Raw genomic sequence first — 22,500 nt, 5'->3', positions numbered from 1 at the left:
GCCTGCATTATAAAGGAGCCATACATTGTGTGGAAGGGCATAGGGGTTAAGTGTAATTCAAAGTCAAAAAATGATGTAAAACTAGAAAGTGCTATGAATATCGGTACATAGTTAATAGTGGAAAATAATGAAACCTATGTAAGAGAAATAGTAAACCAGAAATAGAGATGTCATTATATTCAGAAGGTGAAAATAATTGGAAAATGCACAAAATTATTCTGATTACCGCTACAACTACCCAAAACGAGCTGCTTTGTGTGTGTATATTCATACGTGAATAATGAACATTTAGAAGCAGTTTGTATATGTATGGACTAATAATTTTATTTTTACTCTTCATTTTACTAGGCTGCACTGGCAGAGAGTAGTTTACCATTGCTTAGTAACCCAGGATTGATAAATAACGCATCCAGTGGCTTACTGCAGGCAGTCCATGAAGATCTCAATGGTTCGCTGGATCACATTGACAGTAATGGAAATAGCAGTCCGGGCTGCTCTCCTCAGCCTCACATGTAAGTGCAGTTAGCATCCTTCCAAGAAAAAATGCCTTAGCCTAAGACACAATATTACTCAAAAGTGCTTTGAAACATGGTAAGTGAAACATCTGGAACCATATGTTTGAAACTAAACATTTATATTAAAACATTTAAATGGATGAGTCTTTGTAGTAAGATTGGTGTAAGGTTTTCTTGGTTGTGTTTTGGTTTTTGTGTTTTTTTTTTTTTTTTTAAAAACCTCTTCAACTTGCTTGCAAGCATTGACTGTAACAGAAGGCTGATCTCTGTGGTCATTTTCACAACCTGGTTTGTAAGGTATAGTCAGAATGTTCATGTTGGAATTAGTTGCACTTTTAACTATGAGTCTCTAAACCATTTATGAACTGTAGTGGAGATATTGCCCATTTATATAAACCATAAAATGCAAAGTTTAACTGTTGCCCACAGTTTACATAGAAGCCAGTAAAGTGTAACTTTTTGCCTGTCGTATAAATCAGTGTAATTACATATTCAAGTTTAATTACTGGTGCGTCTGTATTGGCAAGGTTTATATGTTATATTTTATGCAAGACTACGATTCCTATTAATATTTAGCAGCTAACTATATCATTAATTACTCTAAAATCTTTCCCCTACCATCTTTTTAATGGAGCTGAGAGAGTGGAAGTATTAAAAATTGATGTATTGTGGATTTCAGAAATGTGTCTGAAGCTTTAGAAATGCCTGGCCTTAATCAGTGGTGTCAAATGTGGCAGTTTCTTGTTTACTAAATAGTAAAACATGTATCTTGGAGGTATTGTTTCCCAGGTTATTTATATAATAATTAGCAGTGTAATAGTTAAGTAGACTTAGATTTAAGTTTACTGTAGGATGATTTTTAACGTGTATGTACAATTACGGTCTCTTTTTTTCTGTGTTTAAAATAGCTGATCTGATTTGCCTTTTTTAATTCCATTTTCTCTTTCACATTTTTAATGTTCATTTTAATTTCTACAGTAACAATAATTGAGACCAAACTCCCTTTTTACTTATGCTCTGGTGTGTGGAGAATCCATTTTGATGTGACCTTTTTAGGGGAAATATTTTGCAGAGTTTTGCTTTTGTTTGGCATGTTAATATATCTGTGATCGCATAGAAATGTTTATTGTCACTCCTTTAATTGTTTTACTGCACATTTATTCTGCTTGCCTTTGAAAATAATACACTGTGAACATTCATGTATTTTATCAGGTTCCAAACCATTACTTTTTCAAAATGGAAAAATTTGTCTTTTGGAAGTGTCTTTAGATGTATTAAATAATACAAAAGAAGTAATAAAACTTGAAGTAGAAAGAACATGAATATATGCTCTTGAGAGTAACACTACTCTAAAACAAGTAAAGTGAGCAATCAGACAAAAGTTTTTATATCCCATGCTTTATGCTATCAACCATGCAGTGGGTAGCTTGAGGCCTTTTACTTTTAGCAGTTCTCCTGAGTATGCTAATGCTCTCTTCCTGTATAAAATGCCAAGACAATAAAACTTTAAAGAGCAAACAAGAGTTAGATCATGTGTGTTAAAAACAGCTACTTTACTGAAAAGAGTGACACTTGCTATTAAAGTTGTTTTGTAAGTGTTTGGCAGATCTGTTTACATATCCTATGCACCGCCTGCCATTCCCCTGGATAAACTGAGTTATCTATGCATGTGATTATGTAGATATGGCTACATTTATAGCTGTGTTTATAGCTGAAGTACTGCATATTGTAGCAATTCTTGCTTGTAAAAAAGGCAAATAATGTGAGTTACACCCTAACTCAAGATTCAGCCTTCCTCTCATTTCTATGATACATTATTTGTCAAAACAGGCAGTTTCGGGACTTGCCATGCTGGCTTTTTTGGAACTTATGACTACATGTTGCTTGGTTCTTGGTAGACTGAAGCAACAGAATGTAAACGCACTGAGGTACCACTGGAGAAAGAGGTGATGCTCGCTCATCCCTTGCGCCAAATTTAGGGCAAGATTACTGGGCTTCTGTGAGACCATGAACTGTCAACCAAAAGACACAGGCTATGACTAGATACCTGCTCACTTGTGAAATTTTTGCCTTTTCCTTGCTGAGGGAGCCAAGAATACGAAAAAGGGAATGAATGCAATCTGCAAGGAAAATTCAAGGGAGGGACTTGTGCAGGAGGCAGAGGACCAAGGAAGAAGAGGGGCCTCTTCCTTGCCTTCATGACCACATTGACCAGGGCCCCTTGTTTTTGTTAAAGAAAATAAGAAAATAACATAGGGAGAGCATGACAGAACTAAAATAAGTAAGGAATATGGCAAAAAATGAAGAGGAATTTTAAATTTTACGTTACATACACAGATTACATAATCCCAAGGTTGTTTTTTTAATGAAAAACAGTCAGTGCACTAGGCAAAAATGCCACAAGCATCCGCTTACTTGTAGTTTCCTGAGAAAGTTCACCCAGGAAGTCTCCTCTGGAGAAACGTTCTTGGGGGAGTCATAATTACTGCACTCATCTATCAAGTCAGTGGCTGTGTTAATCTCCAAGTAGATTAAACCTCCATCTTCTGATTCCCAGGAAAGCATACCAGACACGACACCAGGAATATGCTGAGCAATTACGTTGCCTGCCATCTTGAAGCTGGCATGCAGCCAGGAGCAATGGAGCATGGTATTAGGGACAGAGGCAAGAGGTTGCGTGCAATTTAGAGATCAGAGCATTCAGTTAGGAACAGGCAGAGTTTGGATTCTAGACAAGCTTCCGGGGAGAGACATTTGTTTGGTGTTAGAGCATCAGCAGGAAATGTGAAGAGTCCCAGTGACAGTGTCAAAGCCAAGTACCTCAGCTGTTTGTTGCTAGAATTGTACTGAATATCATTTTATCGGATAAATATATGAAGGCAGAACTTTCTTATTTTGGAATGTTCATATTAAATTTTTTTAGCATAAATTTATCTTTTTATAAACATAATGAAAATTGTGTGTGTACAGTAGTCAGTATTTCTGTGCTTTGGGCGTGGAATGTTATCAGAGAAATTGATTTCTGATATTGTAGTACCTTAGCTACTCGGTGCCAGAAAGGGGGAAAATTATTCCGGTCTTTGTGTTTGAACGTGATACTTCACATCTGGTTTTCAAAACAGAGTAATAAGAGCAGTTACAGTCATCAATTTACCCATCTGTGGACAGGTATCTAACATAGGTGGGTGAATCAGCTTACTTAGAAAATTATCTCTGTTCACTGACTAGAGAAAGATGGTAAGTATATAACTTCAAGTGTGTAACATTTAAATGCTTGTTAAGTGCAGTGAATCCCAGCCAGTGTATTTAGGGCAGTGGCACTTTAAAAGCTTTACAGTTTTTGCCTTGGGTAATGATATATAATCTGCTCCATTTCTTACTCTCCTTGAACACCTAAAAATACTGCAGTAAGTTTTAGGTGATCAGTATAACTATGTCCCAGTAATTGGGATATCTCCTATATTAATGATTACGTAAAGCATCTGAAATTTTATGCTGCATGCCTTACAGCTTCCGTTCAAAATCTGATGAAAGATGTTAATTCCATGATCTGGTATGCAGCATGTCACTAGTGGGATCTCAAATCCTAGGTTTAATTTCTGTGTTTCAACAGTATTAAATCCAAGTTCTGTCTTTGATTGGTCTTCAAATCCAATTCCTGGTAGGCTGACGTGGACACTGAGTGCTCCCTTGACATAAATCTTCACTGAGAAAATATGTTATTGTGGGTATATATGTTCTGTTCAAAATTCCAATTTCTTCTAACATCAGTTGTCAGCAATCAGTGTCGGACAATTATGTTTTCATTTAAATCAATAGTTAAGACTGTTTCTTCCTTCATTTTCTGAACACGGACTGCTTCTCCAAAATTACTGTGGGTTTTAGTTGATAAGCAACAGGTTTTAAAGTGACAAACGCAATAGAAGGTATTTTATATACAAAAATTCATTATTTATGTAGAACTAGGTGCTGCTAATCTTGCATAACAATTCTATGTGGATTTAGTTGGAAGGTCCACAGTACACACCTTTGGGGTATAAGTGCAGACTTCTGAATTAAAAAAAGAAACCACAAGCATCTGAACAAGTGCAATTAAAGCTGTGTGGTTGTGGGAAACTTTGGAAAAACTTTTATCATGCCTGAAGAAACAACAACATTGCATAAGACATGGAATGATACTTAGGGACAATAATGATAGTTCATGCATTACTGATAACACAACTTCTTTTTAACCTGCATGTCACAGCCAGTATACTGCTGAAGCATTTTGGAGGGATTTGAAAGTCAGTTTCTTTACAGCCAATAAATTTAGATACTTAAATGAACATCAGCATCATAATGAAATCAACTTTGTGCTATTCTTCTTCCTGTCTGTGTTATAAGTGCAAGAGTTCTCGCTCTTAGTGATGGAATATCAGGGACGGAAATCAAGTTCAGCTGTTTTTCTGGTGTTTGTCTGTGCATGTGTGCTAGATTGATCACACAAGTGATTATTGCAACTGGCACAGACCAGTGTTTTATCACCAGGACACTTAGCGCATCTCTTGTCAATGGGCTCATATTTTGGCAAATGCATCACACAAAATGCCATTTTACTTCATTGTATAAACTTTGGGGAGAAAAGGTAAAATTGTAGTCTGCAGAGCTGTTCATAGCGGTTGAGGAAACAAAATGAAATTGGTCATCAGAAAACTCAGAAAATTGTAGACTGAAAAAATGCAGTCTCACCATAGGAAACAATGGAGTGGTTATGCCATACTGTTAAAACTCACTGCAGCTCATTTAATGAGTGAGGGGTGTTAGCAAAGGAGATAGCGAAAGCAAATATCCTACTGGTAAGGTTTTGTGGAAGAGGGCTGTCGTCATGGTTTTCTCTCTGCTCATGCTGTATGAGAGTGTAGACTGAGGGCAATGCAACTAATCTCTTATATTCATAATTAACTTACGAAAATAATCTAGTTTCTAACAGCAAATCCAGAATCCTGGAGATAACAGATGTCATTCTAATTTCTAAAATTTGAATTGCAGGTTGCCTTTTTAAAAAGTATGGTGAAAACAAAAACATATTTTTTAGAGTCCCTCCTTAAGAAGTTAATTCATATACCCTTATCTCATACGTGACTCTCTGTGTTCAGCTATTGTAGTGCTGCACTCTGTAAGATGGGCATTGTTTGAAGCCAAATGTCAAGACACATATATATCCCATGATCTTTAAAGCTGTTTCTAGAAAACATTATGTTGTTGTGAGAAAGCAAAACTTTGCCCAAATGAATAAGAGTCAATCTGAGATCAATTAGAAAAATGAGCTTATCCAGTGTAGTCCTTCGTCTTCAGTTCTGTCTGTGAAAAGGTGAGTTCCAACCATCTGTGGTTTCATTCACCTTTTCGTTTGTATTCTGCTGTTGTTCCCAACTCTACTCCATTACTTTTCCCACTATTGCCCTGACTGGATCATTTCTCTCTGCAGTTCTATCTGCATAATCATCAAACTTGGGGGTTTTTTCCAAACTTTTTTATCTTTAAGTTTTATTCCCAGAGGCAAATATGATTATTCTGCTCTAAGATCATTTACTTTTGAGGTGCTTCAGTTTGAAAGCATTCCATTGTCAGGTTGTTCCCATATCTGATTATTCCAGTCCCCCACTGTTATGCTTTCACACCACTTACAGTAGGTTACCTATCATTCCAGTTTTAATCCCTTTTATTCCCTTGTTTCTTTAACTTCATAATGTTCCAATCCCCTGTCTTTCCTTCTTTCCTCTTTTTTTTTTTTTTTTTTTAATCATTGCATTATCCCATGTCATGATCTCTTTGCATTTACCTTGGAGGCTTGTTCTGTTCTAGGAGGCTGCTACAATTCAAGTCTCTTATTCATTGTATAAGACTTAGTGTATAAGAAAATAAACTCTCGAAACACGTCAATTAACAGGGGTGTAACAAGCATTATTAAATAGGTGAGAGCCATGTAATTGAGCGAATGAATGTGGTAGCAATTGCAGTGTTTCTGACTATACTTGTTCATCAAAAATGTTTCATCTAATCACATGATAGTTTAATGCCTGTATAATTTAATTTCACTCATTTTTATTCATAAATCTAACATAAGGAAGATAACGGGCAAAGAGACTTTGTGACAACTGTTGATTTTTATTTTTATATGAAAAGAGGAACAGTTGGGACTTTTGTCTGAGCATATTCCCATTGAAAGAAGCTCTATTGTGAGAAGTAATTTTGGCTTTGGCTAGCACTGCAAAGCATCTGAAAGTGACTGCCAAGTCCAGCAATCCAGCACTTTATCATAGTTTTTTCTTACCATTTACATTTTTTGCCTTTACAGATTGTATGGAACATCAGACAGTAAACTTTTAAGTTGTGACTGTGCCTCCCTACTTCCATACAGAGCCACTCACATGGGTACTAACGGAAAAATAAGCAGTGATGTTTTGATTAATAATATTTTTCACCATTCCCATTGACATAACTTTTCACTTGAATATTTTCCTAAATGTTTTGGTTTTTTTTTTTTCTCTCTATTTTGCATTACTCTACTTTTCAGTCTGTTTGGCCTCTGCATTTTGCTTCTGTTCATCAATTTTCTTATCTTTCAAGACTGATGTTCCAGTCCTTTATTATTTCCTCTTTAGCTTCTTAAATGTTACATGTCTTACTTTGGATCAGAAGTTGCTATTTCTTTTTTACATTATTCCAGCCTCAATTGTTGCACTTCTGCAGTGCATTCCCAATGCTCGTGACAAAAAGATCACTCCAGAGATATAGTGCCTTCAGCTGAAAAGTGTCAGATCCCCATAGCGTGGCTTGTAGAAGTTGGTAGGCTCCTGTGGGGTTTTACAGAATCTTTTTGGAAGCTGTCTTGATGAAAACTTTGTGGTACTGCTGTCATGAATTCTCAGTGCCTGGGCAAGATACTTATGATTTTCACGTAACAGGTCTGTATAAGAAAAAGCAGCATCTTAAATACTGTTACAGATGTTAAAAATGTGTTTGAAGTTGTGCAACTAAATTTCTCTGCAATGTGGTTGTGTAACTCTTAAATTTAGTTCATAGGAGATTCCTGTCTTTGTACAACACAAAAGCTGAGATGATAGTGCCATTAACAGTCTATTTCTAAAACTGCACATACAGTTCTGAATTTTATCCATTTTTGATGATTGCATTTGGATTTTGAGTAACTGTAATATAAGCCAAAATTTTTGAAAGTGGACTCTTTAGATAGTTTTTTGTAAATACACATGTCCAAAACGTGTCTTTACATTTACATATTGTGTAAACAGTTAGGCAAAAACATACAATTATATCCAATTGGTAATGTTTATTACACTAGTTTAAATTATGATCCATAAATCCAAGCAAAGATTCATTGAAAAATATAGGACATAATGCTGAGGAGGTATTATTATTTGACTATTATGGCTCTTTAGAATTTGTAGAAAACTTTAGGCACTTCCCATATTTTAAAAGACTAAAAATTTCAATCCACTTTTTCTTTTTTAAAAGAGTTTATAGCAAGACTTCATCTCAGTGTGAAACCCCATGTGTAGGTCACATTAAAGTAATCAAATCTCAAGACGACTAAAGATGTGGTTATACCTGGTAAAGTCCATATACATAGGCAGTGTTCACAACCTTCTGGCAAAGTGCAGTTGGGAAAATGTGCTCTGGGCATCTAACAGCAGTCTATGCTTTAGAACAGTGCTGGGGATGCATATGTGTAGTACAGACCCTGATGTAGTCTCTGTTTAGGTTATAACTGCAGGCTGAACAAATCTAGTAGTCTTCCTCCTTTACCTAGACTTCAAGTTCATTTGTTCCCCTGTACCCATTAATAGAGGTTTAATGATGTTGCAGAGCCTTGCATGATCATGGTCTCTCACTAACCCTTTTCAAAGACTTCCATAAGCTTCTGATTGAAATGGACAAGGGGAAATGTTTCTCTGATCCAGTATTATGCTGTAGTAATACTCTAGGTGATTAGGGACTTCCTCCAACTTGATTTTTATTTTTCTTTATGTTTTCCCTCCTTTTCTTCTTTCCTTCCAAATTTGGCATTATCAGACATCACAGCTGAAAAATGTTCTCTGAGCTTTTATTTCCTGTTGTTCTAAGAACACAGAAAATAAGAGTCATGTGGTGGGCAACCATGTCATACAATTCCTCTCCTAAAATTATCATAGTCCATCTCAAATTTGAAAGCCATTGCGGAACTTCATTCCTTTGATAATAAGCCACACTCCAATTCCCAGACTAAATATATTCCATTTAGTTTCACTGATACATATTCTAGCTTACATAGTCTTTCTTTCTCAAATGTGTTCTAGAGAGCACACTGCGAACTTTGAATCTTCATTTTGATAGACCAAACAGGTTCTTTCTGATACAGCAGACTGTCCTTTCTTCTCATCTTTCTAGTAGCCATTCCATAAACCTACTCAATTTACATTTATTTTCACATGCAGGTGTTAACAGAGTTTTCTGAAGTATTCCAGACGTAGTGATATATAATGTGTTTCTTCTTTCTCTCTGTTCTTATGGGAAAATTCAGATAAACTGTTGTGGTTTATTTTTGTAGTATGGTATTAAACAATGGACTGTTGTGGTAAGTGCTGTACAAAGGCAAAAAAAAAAGGTTTTTCAAATCCCTGCCCCAAACTCTTGCAGTCTTTAGGTAGTAATTGAATTGTCTAATTATTGAAAAGCTTCTTGAGATGTAGTTTGAACGGAAGCTGTATGTTACTTACACTACTGTTCCCATGTAGAATAGCATCAGGCTTTGTTTAGAGAAGTTTGACACAATGCCAGGTGGCTTTAGACTGCACTATGGGTATGTTAAACTGAAAGGTAAACCATGACTAGTAGCAGTGAAATGCCCTGAGATGAGCACCCATCAAGTACTGTTCTGTTACTATGGATGTGCTTTTATTCATGGCATCATGAAAGAAATAATTACGCTTTTGTATCAATCTGGAGTTACTGTAATTACAATTTAAAATACGTATTTTTTTATTTTGTAGCTAGATATTTACAGATGTAGTAATGAACAATGTATTGCATTGTATGTATTTATTTCATTCGGCTGGAATATACTGCCCTGTGAAGCACAAGTCTGCATTAACAGGCCAAAGTATGTGGTTAACAGGCAGGATATGTTACGGAATTACGGAATCACAGAATCATTAAGGTTGGAAAGGACCTTCGAGATCATCAAGTCCAACCGTTAACCCAACGCCACCATGCCACCTAAACCATGTCCCGAAGCACCACATCCACACGTTTTTTTAATACTTCCAGAGATGGCGACTCCACCACCTCCCTGGGCAGCCTGTTCCAATGCTTGGCCACTGTCTCGTTGAAGAAATTTTTCCTAATACCCAATCTAAACCTCCCCTGGCGCAACTTGAGGCCATTTCCTCTCATCCTAAACCCAGGCTCCGTGATATCTCAGGTATCTCCTAGTCAACTCGCTGTGCAAGCAGACTGTATTTGTGTTTTCTTGCAGAGTCCATAAACATGTAACATATTCTTCAGACATGTTGCCTTTCACATACAAATCTTAAATCTGCAATAGCATAAAAATGGGAGTCATGATTCGTATTCATACGTTGTTAACAATTTGGTGAAATGTTCTGAGAAAAATTAGAATAAGTTTGAAGTGTTACATGTAAGAACAATCATTGGTGTAAATACGAGGTGGTCATGACTCGATATGCAGTCATTCTTAAGAGTAAATGTAGCAGGTCACCAATTGAATGTGCGCTAACAAAGGTATGTGGTTGTGAAAGCATACTTAACAGGAATGTTGTACGTGAAAGTAAGCTCTATCCTCTGCCCAGTTCTTCTGTTTGGCCTGTTCTGAAGACTGAGGAAGGACTAAAAATACTGGGTTTGTTGAGAAGAGAGAAACTAAGTGGGGAAGTGATGACAATCTTCAGAACACTGCGCAGAGAAGATGGGAATGAACTTGTCCATGTCCAGTGAGAACAGGACAAGAAATAATTGATTAGTATTTCAGCAAGAAGAGTTAGGATAGATACCAGAAAAAAATAAAACCCAGTCTTTCTGACCATAGGATCATTAAGTGCTGATATGTGTAGCAGCACAGAGAGGCTGTGGAACCACTGATACTGGAGGCTTCCAAGAGCAAATTAGAAGTGGTCAGAAGTGGTTTAGGTATAAATGATCTTACTTTGGTGTAGGGGAAGAGGATGAAGTGACTGTATCATCTCTTGAGGTCCCTTCCAACCCTATTTTCTTTGGATCTTATGATAAATACGGAAAAAGTAAGGTTTTTCATGTATGCCATGTCTTACTAGAGGCTAGCTGAGATTGTCCAAGTCCATTTACTTTGTAATCTGAAACAGCTGTCATAACTAAATATCTTTAAGCACTCTTATTTTTAAGATTGAGCAAACCTTGGCCTTACAGAAAAATAGATAGTGAGCGTAAGATTCAACTAATGTGAGAATTGTCAGCTAAGGTAGTGCAGACAGTCCTACAGAGGTCAGTTTGATCCATTTGTCCCTGTCGAGGGTGACATACGGTTCTACTTGTTAAATGCTACCATCAACTATTTTGCAAAAAACATATTGAAGGGCTGGCCGTTCTCCAGGCTTGTTCTAGCAGGCAAAGCTAGTCATCACTTCAAGTCCTAGCTCTTAAACATTGAAAAAATAAAATTAAAGATCAATGCTCAAAGAAATTTAGCACATAAAAAGGAAGTATTTTGGTAGCATCCTGCTGAAAATTTTGAAACATACCCATCAAGCATACCTATCAATCAACTTTCTCAGTGAAGACTGTTCCAGAAGAAAAAATGTACTGTGCCCAGGTGTAAGTGTAATGCTATTTAATCCCTTGTTGCTGCATTAGAACAAAATGATTAAGTGCTAACCGTGGAAAAAATGTTGATGAATCGCTTACGAAAATCTCATAAAAGTGTGCTGAAAATGTTAGTAAAAGGATATTATCTTTAGCCTTTTTGTCCCACATTATCTACCTGATCAGCTATATGTTTTCCAAGAGTTTTAGTGATGTAAAAGTTTTCAACAGAAACAGAAAAATAGTTTCATATAGCCTATATTTGTATTAAGATGTATAAAAAAACCACATAGTACAATCCAAATTCTCCCTCAGCTTTTCCTGGATCATTGATCAGCTTTATAGATTTTGCATAGAGAACATTTGCCTGCTCTAACCCGCAAATAACACTGAGATATTTAGTTGTTGCTGCTAAGTTTCTGTGTAATGGGTACAATTTTTAAAACTTCTCAGCCATTAGATACTAAAAAGCATGCCAGATCCAGAGCCTCTTTTTTTAAACTTTGTTGTTTTCAGATGTGCTCTTTTTCAATGGTTCTTCAACAACCTCAAAATAGTCAGACGCTTAAATCTTTAGTACTATGCCATTTTCCTTGGAATTTTTACCTTAAAAACTTCTATGCTCTTTCTCGCTAATCCTTTTTTTTTGTTTTGTATGTTAACTTTTGCCATTTGAACTCGATGCAGTTGACTGAAAAACTTGAGAGGCCTGTGCCCTAAGCTAATTCCTAGTCAAGTGTCTACTTTTTTGTGGTTCTATCACAGAGAAAATACTTTTATTTAGACACCAAAGGGAGCAAGACAGGGATGGGAATGTCAAGGATGGGAATTTTATAAAAGTCACTAGAATCAGAAAATCTGTGTTAATGTCATCTTCTTAATCAGACCTTGATTCCTAAAAATTTTGATCCTGTAAGGAGGGCTAATTGTGCATGAGTTTTGAGCCTCATTTGATGTTTGAAGAAAATATATTGTTAATATGTCAGTTTTCTAGAAACATCTTTTCCTTACCTACAGTTCAAAGTTTTCATCTGATTATTTTTCTACTAAGTATTATTAACATCCATAACTGCTAATATGTCAATGCAGATAGGGTATCCCTATTTATTGTCATGGCATTTTCTTGCCAAGTGTGGGGGGAAAAAACCCAAAACCAACAAAAAGCCCAAACAAAACAAAAACCAACATGAAGGCCTAGTCAATTTAATTATCAGTTTCATAATATAAGAAAAAAACTATATGTTTTCATTACCCATTTTTAATCAAAGATTTTTTTTGTTTGTTTGTTAAAGGGAAATGAAATTGACATGTAGGTATCAACAAATCTGTCAGTTTATTCTCAAGAAATTTCTCTGTACAAAGCTCAGGTTTTGGTACAAAGCTAAAAGGATATTTAGTGATTGCTGGGTTTTTATTCAGCTTTTTTTCAACTCAGACTCATTACTATAAAGCTGAAATTCTTCAAAAACTTGTTTTGCATGTTTTCCTTTTCATTCTTATTTGCCACCGATGTGCAAGGTTTAGCTGTCCCTAATTTCAAGTGAAGAAGTTTGCATTTTGATGTGCTTGGGCAGGCCCAGACTGATAGGGGAAGAAGCACCAAACACTATTTCCAGCCACTTTAGGAAGAAATACCTTGGTGTATTTTGTAGCTAAGCAGCACAAAATCATCCCTGAGTTGGGAAGTGCCTATAGTATGGGAAGGAAAAAGGAGAGGTTTGCTTCTAATCTCCGGGAATTAATGGCTGGCTGGCTTCTGCAGTGTGAGGGTCAATATTTGTTAAAATATTTTCCTGTAGAGTAATGGCAGGTGGCATCTCAGAATTGTAGAATACTTATATATATTAATCCTATTAAAAATATTTAATACATTAAAAAAAACACAGCTGTGTAACTTACTGAGGACTTTAAAAACTTTTCTTTAGCAGTAGCTCAGTGCCTTTTTATCATTAGAAGAAATGAGTAGTGGGGTAACTGTAGTGATAAAATGATCATAAATATGCCATATTAAATTGGGTGACCCTTAAGTATGGGTAAGGTGAAGTGTGAAGAACATTTGCTTTTTTCCCTGTATTTTCCTTATTTCCATAATTCTAGTATATAACTTTTACTCCTGTCTCCAAGCTGCTACTCCTCTTGTGTTGACTTCAGTGGCAGCTAAAATAAATCAATTCAAAGTACTCCGATCATTTTTAGTGTTTTCCTCCTACAGCTATGTTTATTTACCATGCCATAGGTCACTTCTGTTGTTCTTTTCTGGACTCTGCTATATTGTTTTTGCGATGAGTAATAGCTGAAAGGTAGTCAACTATATTGAACACACTAGTTGAAGTGAGGGCCTCCTATAAATACATAAAGATGTTTTGCATTGTTGTCACTGTCACTATTCTCTGCTAATCAGTCTAAAATACTGTTGTTCTTACTTCTTAAGCAGAGACGCCCTTTGAAGGATTCATAATAACGTATATTTCCTAAGTAGCTACAGTAGATAGATGTATGTGGGTAGTCTATTTTCTTTCTTTTATTTGTCAGTAGTAAATTGATCTGCCATGTACTGTCAGCTTTGTTGTTTTTTTCAGTTAACTTTATGTATGACTAATCTAAATATATTGTGGTGTTACCTCTGTTCTTCTCAGGTATTCATAATTATATTCAAAACAGAAACCGAATGTAGGATCTTAGAGACTTCTTGCTGTTAACCTACCTCTATGTTGTGAAATAATCTTTTGTTCTTCCTTCATCTAACTAGTTTTATTACTGGCAAATCTTTATGTCTAATTTAAGTATGAGTTAGATTTATGAAGTTTCTCCCAGGAATTTGCAAATTAAAATACATCCATCAGATCTCCTTGTTTACTGTTGCATTACTCTTAGAAGCTTTGTAGGGCAAGTAAGATTAGTGGTCTTATATATGCTCGTTATTCCACCTCATTAGTCTAGTAGAAAACTACGTGGTTCACGATGTGTATCACCTTTGGTTATTCCCCCTTCTCCCCAAGTGTTCTCTCGGATACATTGCGTATTTCACTTGCATCTTCCACCGTGAATAAACTTCACAAGTGAAATCAGAGCCCTAATGAAGTCAAGGGGAATTTTACCATTGACTTAAATGAGATCTGGATTTCATCCCAGGAAACCATTTGTCTTCACGTCTCTGGCTTTCCCTCATTTCTTATTCTGCCTTCAGTCACTCCTAATCTCCATCTGATATTTCTTGTGACTGCTTATGGCCCCATTTCTCAATTTTAGTTCATTAATATTTTTTTCCAAATAAGGCAAAGAGTTCTCCCAGATCTGAAGTCTTTGTATTAGATCTTTGAAAAATTGTACAGTCTTAGTAGTCTCCAACATGAGCAAAATTGCTCATGTTGAAATCCAGAACCTTTTCATCTGTGCAAATACGAGCAAGAAAATATTTTCTCAGTTGTGGCAGGACTAATTGGGAATGCCCTGTTAACCAATGAATTTCTAACTGACTTTTAAAAAGGTTTGTTTTTTCTTTTTTCTGTTAATAAAATTGTAATGCCTTAATATATTCTGCTATCTGTATTCCCCTAAAATCCAAAATATACTGATAAAACCGCCTTTTCAGAATTTTGGCATTAAACTGCCTTCTTAATCCTTTGTACCTCCTTTTCAGACACCCTATATAGCTTGTAGCATATTCATCTCTCTAAAATAGCACCATGTGTTCACTTCAGATTTTCAGATAACAATGAGTTATCCTGTTGTCCCTCTCCCCTCTCATATGAGAGACACATACGCACTCAGAGTAGTTTCCTCTACCATGTTCATGCTAGATCTTCACATCCAGATAGTAATTGTTCTTGCCTTTTACCATGGTCTTCCATTTGCAATACCTGTGTATTCTCTGATTGTCCTGGGACATAAGAATATGCCGGGACCTGTCCTGTTTAACATCTTTATTGATGTCCTGGAGGATGGAGCAGATGGCATTGAATTGCAGGGAACAGTCCATATGCATAGGGTAGGATAGCCATTCAGAGGACGTGTATGGCCTGAAGGACTGGGACAAGGGAAACCTTACGCCATACCATGCCCTGCACTAAGGAAGGAAGATCCCCTTGCAGTGATGCACACTAGGATGGCCTTCTGGGGACCTAGTTTGCTGAGAAGGCCCTGGGAGTACTGGCAGAGAGGAAGCTGAGCCTGAGCCAGCAAGGGTGCCCTGGCAGCTGAGAAGGTCAACAATGTCCTGGGCTGTATTAAAGCACAGCAGAGGGCCGAGAGACTGAGGGAAATGATTATCCTCCCCTTCTCAGTGGTCATTAGTCCACACCTGGAATACTGTGTTTTGGCATCTCAAATGTAAAAAATACAGCAGTAAACTGGAGCGAGTTCAGCAAAAGGCCACCAAGATGGTCAGAAGCTGAAGCAATTGCTGTTTGAGGAGAGGCTGAGGGAGCCGAGTTTGATCAGCCTGGAGAAGAGGCGGCTTTGAGGGGACCCAACCCTCAGTACCTACAGGGAGATTAGCAAGAAAACAGAGCTGGGCTCTTCACTGTTGTGATAGACTGAGAGACAGTGGGCATAAGTTAAAATGAGAGATTCAGACTGGCTATAAAGAGGACTCTTTCCTCATGAGGACAGTCAGGCAATGAGTGGGGCAGTTTCCAAGGAAGTTGTATAGTCTACGTCCATGGAGATTTTCAAGACCTAACCGGGTAAAACCCTGAGCAACCTGGTCTGACCTTGTAGTTGTGCCTTCTTTATGCAGGAGGTTGACCTAGAGATCTCCTGAGGCCCCTTTGACCTGAATTATCCTGTGATCCTAGAGTATGTTTCCATGAAGACAAAACAATGAGAGAGTGAGCAGAAGCAACCTATCTTTTTAGCAAACAAGCTGAAGGAGAAAGATGCTCTGGATTTTGTTTTACAGATACCAGTGAAGTCATATCAGGTGCTCACTGAAGGAATGGATCTTACAAATAGCAACAACTGAGTTACATCTTTTGAAGGTACCACAAAAGAAAAGTTGTGTTTGCAAGACCAGTTTTGTGCAGTTGGTAATGATGGGGTTTGTGATCCCCACTCCCCAGAGGGGCTTATCTATATTTTATCTTAAAATAAGGGAAGGCATGAGGAACACTAGCTTCCTTTACAGTGACTGATAAAATTTTGTCAAAACCTATTATAAATAGGAAAGCAAGTTTCTAGTCTTGGAGGTTGTAAAAGCAGTAATACACAAACTCATTCATACTTGCTCTTATACCCTACTTGATGTGCCAGAGGCCCTTTGTGACCATTGATCATTAATTCCATCTTATGCCATCTCCTCTAGTGATGAACTAAAGGAGACAAACTTTAGCGGCCTAATTAATTATTCCAGTGCACTCTTATCTCTCTTATCTGCTGTCAGACTCTGCAGCAGTGCCTGCCAGCTAGGGCTGCTGCCTCTGCTTTCCATCACCAAGTCAGTGCAAGTCCCAACTCCACCACAGTACATTTGAAATCCTTTGTGATGGACAAGATGATAGATATGAATAGAAGTATATTTTGGAGGTATTTTTTGTGCTTCAGTGTTGCATTTGAGAGAAGAGAAGATTGCTACTTCCCTTTTTTTCTCAGCATGGCTCTTGGAGGGCCCAGGGTGGACAGGTGTAATTTGAAAGTGGCAGGTTCATGAAGCACATCCAGAAATATCCCCATTGCTTCTATAGGCATCACATGTCCAGTTGTATTCCACCAGGGTGTTGTAGCTTTGCTCTCTCCTTAGTGAAATGAGGTAGCACACCCTCAGCTGCCTGACAAGGATATGTGACAATAGGACCTTCCTCCCTTTCATGCTTGAAGCTAGAGATTTGCATATAGGCATTATTTTATCTATAAATAATAGCACTTCTTCAGCATTTCAGTATATGTGATCAATACATGGGGGAGGTGGTTCCTGATGTTCAAGAAAAAATAATAATGGATTCTGTGACAGCTGTAGCATTACTGAATTTGTATTTAATTACTCATCTAATACTCTTTCTTCCCTTTCTCAATATTTGGATTAGTAGCTCCCTAAATGGCTGTACATATTCACATCAATAAACAGTTCACTTCTATTTAAGAAAAATAGTAAACTTTTTATAATAGTGTGAAATTGTAAAGAGACAAAGTAATAAAATTACATATCTTGAAAATACTGTAGGATTTAAGGATTTGTCTCCATTTGCCTACCAAAGCATAAGTATAAAAATTCTAGATCTGAAACAGTGGATTAGAAAAGAGGACTTTTCTTTTTAAACTGCTATAGGATATCCTACAGACCTAGAGCTGTACTGGCAAGATGAGATACAGCTCTTCCTGATGAAATACTAGTCCAGATCACTGAAAAAGGGAAAAAAACAAACAGGTCAGTTACTACATCTGTATTACAGTGATTATCATTTTACCACATAATATTTGGTGAAAAATATGTAATGAAAGTCACAGCTTAAAAAGTATTAGGTCAGACAGAAATAGAAGTTGTAAATACTGTGTTTTTTAACAGGTTAAACTGGGAAAATATTTTATATAATGTTAGATGTTAACACAGAAAAGTCTTTAGAAAGCCAAGATGCTTCAGGTGATAAAGAATAAAAATGTTCTTCAAGTATTAAAACACAGAAACGTACAGAAAGAATTAGTTTGGCCACAGTATTCTTTGTGCTTTAGTAGCTTACCTTGTGGGCTTGGACACCAAAAATTTTCAGACATACACAGTTTGAAGAATTCTGTAGCTGTGGATCTTTTTAATATCTTCTCCCAAAGTATACACGGAACACTTAGTGTAGCTGTGTCAAAATTGCACTTGTAGTTCAGGATACCTAGAGCATGAAAGAATTGAGGGCAGTGTGGGTAATAAGTAAAAATGTAAATAAAAATTGCAGGTGTCTAACCTTAAAAGTTACAGTGGTAAGGTGAAGTTCTGTAAAAGATACTGTTTTACAGAAACACAACATACTCTGTTTTGTTCTTCTCATACACTGAAGCATAATTAATGTAATGGAAGTAAAGATAGTGGAGAAATAGTACAATCGGAAGAATATCTGCAGACTAACCAATAGGTTTTGAAGATGTAATGTTTGTGAGCTTAAGGCTGTCTACAGAATTGTGAGGAAGAATGGATCAAACTGTACGTCATTTGGTTTGGGAAATAGTTAAAGTTGTTTGGGAGCTACCTATTTTTTTTTTTTAACTTTTAAAAATCTTTATTGCTTTAGCAGGCAAACCAAGTCTTTAAAGAAATAATCAACATAGGTTGTTATACCACATATGGCTTAGAAATTGTTCAGTCCCAAAGATTCCCTTGGGAAACTTGCTTCAGCTGAGTTCCAGAAAATTTGTCATCTTTATATACTTCTACATGAAGTCACTAGGAAAGCTAGTGAGTCAATAGTATCAAAATTAAAGTCTCATAGAAAATAAGCCTGGGAGGGACTTCAAGACATGATCTAATTTATTGCCCTTTGTGCCATTGAATACCAAACTAAAAAACTCCCTAGTGTTACACGGTGCCTAAGTCACCATAGCAATATAAAATACTTTCAGCTGCAACCCAGCAAAAAAATCACCCTTTCATGATTCTTAGACTGATTATTGCAACCCCTGTGTGGAATAAAAATGCACTGAAAGATCTTAAAAAAAATACATGACTTGCTGCAAACCATACACTTGGCTACAAAGCTCACAGTAAGCACATTGACCTAGGCAGCTTTTTTCTCTCAACATCTACCACCTCTTCAATACAAAGCCAAGAGCAAAGTCTTTTCAGTGTCAGTCATTACATTGACTAAACTGTCTGAGAGACTGCATCTCTCTCAATCATGACGTCCCACAGTACCTTCCCTTAAATGATTTTAGTAGAACATTAAAGATTTTGGGTGGATATGGGCAACAATGTTTAGAGGACCCAGCTGTAATCTGTGGAATTTGTTCCACAGGGAATCCTGGAGGGGCTGTGGCACTTACCTGGCAGCTTTCAGAATTAAACACTGAACCCCTTGCAAATTTTTTTTTCTTCTTTTTTACATACACCAATGAGAAATTAACTAATTCTTTTTTTCCTTCCATAGAATTGGATGAAAGAAATAGAGTGAACTTAAGTTGTTAAATCTCTGGTTTGGAAGGGTTTCTGTAGTAACTCCATGCTGATGGTTATAAAAGGCATTGTCTGACTTTGTATTTTTTCCAAAGAAAAGTTGTATTTTCTGTTCAAAGCCCAGAATGAGCACTATTTCTACTAACCAAGTCCAAACCTTGTTTATTGTAATTATTTATATTTTGTTGTCCTGCGTTCTCACTCCTGTTTTGCTGGATTTGGTATCCCCTTACATTAAAGCTGATGTGACGTGAAACCTCTGTAGAAAACATGCTATCCATAATTGAGAATATTGTATCAAGTATCTTTCTCCTTGTTGACACTAGCTCAACTCAATTTAATTAAGAAATCATGTACTTGGTTATAGGATCTGGTTGTTTTCTTGTCAGCAACAGTACATGTTCTAATGTTTAAAAGTTGAATGTAACACTTGTTTTGTTGCTGTTGCCTAGATTTTAGCAGGATTTTAGTAGCTATTATACTAAACAAGTTTTCCCAAGGCAGGATCTGGCTTATCCTGTGCAAAACTCAGAAGACAAGTTCACCTTGAATCAGACAAGTTACTATAGGCTTTGGGAATTTGGCTTAATCTCTAAATATTTGGAAGTTACTTTATACATACCTTCCTAGTATATATTTATCCCTCAGCTGCCTGTCCTGTTATCTTTCCTTTTTCCTTTGAAGCCTCAAAGCTTTTCTCCAGCAGCCTACAACAGTCTTCATGAGGCCTCTGTAAGTGTCCAGCAACTGTTACCTGTCTCCTGGCACCTGGCAGCCCTTCCAGTTAAATGTTATAAATGATGATGTCTTCAAGAATATAGTATACATCTGACAACATGAGAACATGAAGTTGTAGTTTGCCAGTTGCAGGAGTGAGAGATAAATCTCCATTTAAAGCTGTAAAGCATGTGTAAGGGTGAATGTTTGAGGCATATGCAGAGGCAGAGGAACTTCATGTTCTGTGATCTATGAGCAAGGAAGAAGTAGTGTATTGAGATGAGCAGGCAGCTGTGCAAGTTATTAGGATCCTTCTTTTATATTACAAAGGTCTCACAGAGAGTTTCATTTTGAAAGTGCTGGGGTACAAGGAAAATTTTCTTTTATAACAGTAGATCCACCAATTGTAAAGAGGTGATCCATGGAAAGGAGTATGTTCATCTGTTTATATCATTACTGAGAAGTTCTTTGAAATAATTTAGCATTGCAGTTTTATATTTGCTGCTGCTTCAGGCATCTCCTCACCTCCTGTTTGTTACACTGCATTGTTAGTCCTGAGCTCAGGTAGAGGTGTATTTTTGCCAGCACTCATTCAATAGGAGACAGCCATTTTGATGAGGACATTTAGACACGATGTAGTAATAATACTTGCTAAGAAATGACTTCATCATCCCTTTATTCTACCAGAGTTAGCAGTGACTGAACTCACTTCTTACAGATGTGTGTCTAACCTCTTCATAAAGGCCCCCAAGGATGGAGACTCCAAGGCTCCCCGAGCAATCTAATCCAGTGCTTCACTATCTGTACCAAGTTTTACCTCCAGCATCTGACCTGTTGCTCTTTTTATAACCTAAGGCATCCTTCTTTCAGCCTTTCTTCATATAACTTTTTTTTTCTAAACCTCTACCTGGATTTTCTCAAGTTGCCACATACTTGAAAGCTCATCATCTTCCCCAATGTGCTTGCATTATTTCCCATTTTGTTGGCATCTGTGAAGTCAATAACCATGCTCTCTATTCTATCTTCTATGTCATTAATAAAAAATACTGACCAGTTCTGAACCCAGGACTGGTCCATCAAGGAACCATACTAATCTTCATCAAAATACAGATTCCAATTATGTAGTAGACAAGTAAGTTTTGATCAAAAGGCAGAAATCACTAAGCTATGACCTGTTGTCAGGATTTGAGTAGCATGGTTATTGATAAAAAGACATGGCATATATAAATATTTCTTCAGAATTTATGTTTAGATACGCATCACTTCACATGGGAATTTGTCCTTAGTACACTGGTCCCATTGTATTAAAAATGGTAGTGTAGAATTTTGCAAATAAATATGTTTAAACATATATCTATCTATTGAAACACACACATACATATTTTCATATTACATACAAATACCAACCTGAATATTTTACTTTCTATGTGAAATAAATATCTTGGAATATATCATACTATACTGAAAGTCTTCAAGATAAGAATGTATTTGGCAATTTAAAAAATGGGTGTTCAAATCTTGTTTTGCTTATGGTAAAGGAAAAAAGGTTTTCGGTTGTCATATATATTTTGTATAGTTACCTTCTCCTCAGAGCCTACATAGAATACTATAAATGGAAGATCCTTTACATCTCTAACCAACATTTCTCAGCTTTGCCTTTGATTTTGGAAACCAAACTCTAGAGCTGAGAGAAATGTTAGTTTCAAGAGCCTATGCGTTGTTCCGTGTGCTTACACTTCCAGAAAGAGGTGTTTGTGTTGTAGTTTTCTACAAGCTGTACCCTTAAGCTGCTGGCAGAAAAACCTATGAAACTTACGTTTGTGTGGAACTGGACTGCTTGGCTTTGGTCTTGATTTACTGTTGATCTGGAAGAAAGTATAGTCGACAAAAATGAAAATTTTGTCTCCTGATTAGTTCTTCTAAGCTATTAATTCTTACACAGATTAGTCTTTGAACTGTCCTTGCAAAAAAAGAGGTCCTCAATACTAAAAAATTACAGCACAAGAGGAACTACTGTCTTAATGTGTAGTGCATTTTTAATGGATATTTCTTGTTATCCACCCTGTTTGTACAGTGGCTGCACTCCAACCACAGAAATGTAGTAAAAACCTGGAGACCACCCTTAAAGGAACGCATTTGGTAAAAAATAAAAGTTCTGTAGTCAGAATTTTTTAAGCATGGAAAGGAAAGCATAGCAATGAATCATGGAATGGTTTGGGATGGAAGAGACATTTAAAGATCATCTAGTCCAATTCCCCTGCCATGAACAGGGATACCCTTCATTAGATCAGGTTAGTGAAAGCCTCATCCAACCTGACTTTGAACAATACCAATGATGAGGCATCC

General features: G+C 36.7%; 1 protein-coding gene across 7 annotated transcripts in view; it reads left to right on the top strand.

The window, feature by feature from the left end:
• The window catches only part of FOXP2 (forkhead box P2), a gene marked incomplete at its 5' end in the record, with an annotated part of 200,633 nt that overhangs the window by 171,585 nt on the left and 6,548 nt on the right, over positions 1 to 22,500 (top strand). For all 7 annotated transcript variants that reach the window (XM_082004574.1, XM_082004573.1, XM_082004572.1 and 4 more), the window contains one exon: positions 349 to 512. In XM_082004574.1, the coding sequence (XP_081860700.1) occupies positions 349 to 512 (164 nt within the window). The remainder of the gene's footprint in view (positions 1 to 348; positions 513 to 22,500) is intronic.

The sequence above is a fragment of the Phaethon aethereus genome (assembly GCF_964289735.1).
Source record: "Phaethon aethereus genome assembly, chromosome: 1".
NCBI lineage: Eukaryota > Metazoa > Chordata > Aves > Phaethontiformes > Phaethontidae > Phaethon > Phaethon aethereus.
This window is presented reverse-complemented; position numbering and strand designations above follow the sequence as displayed.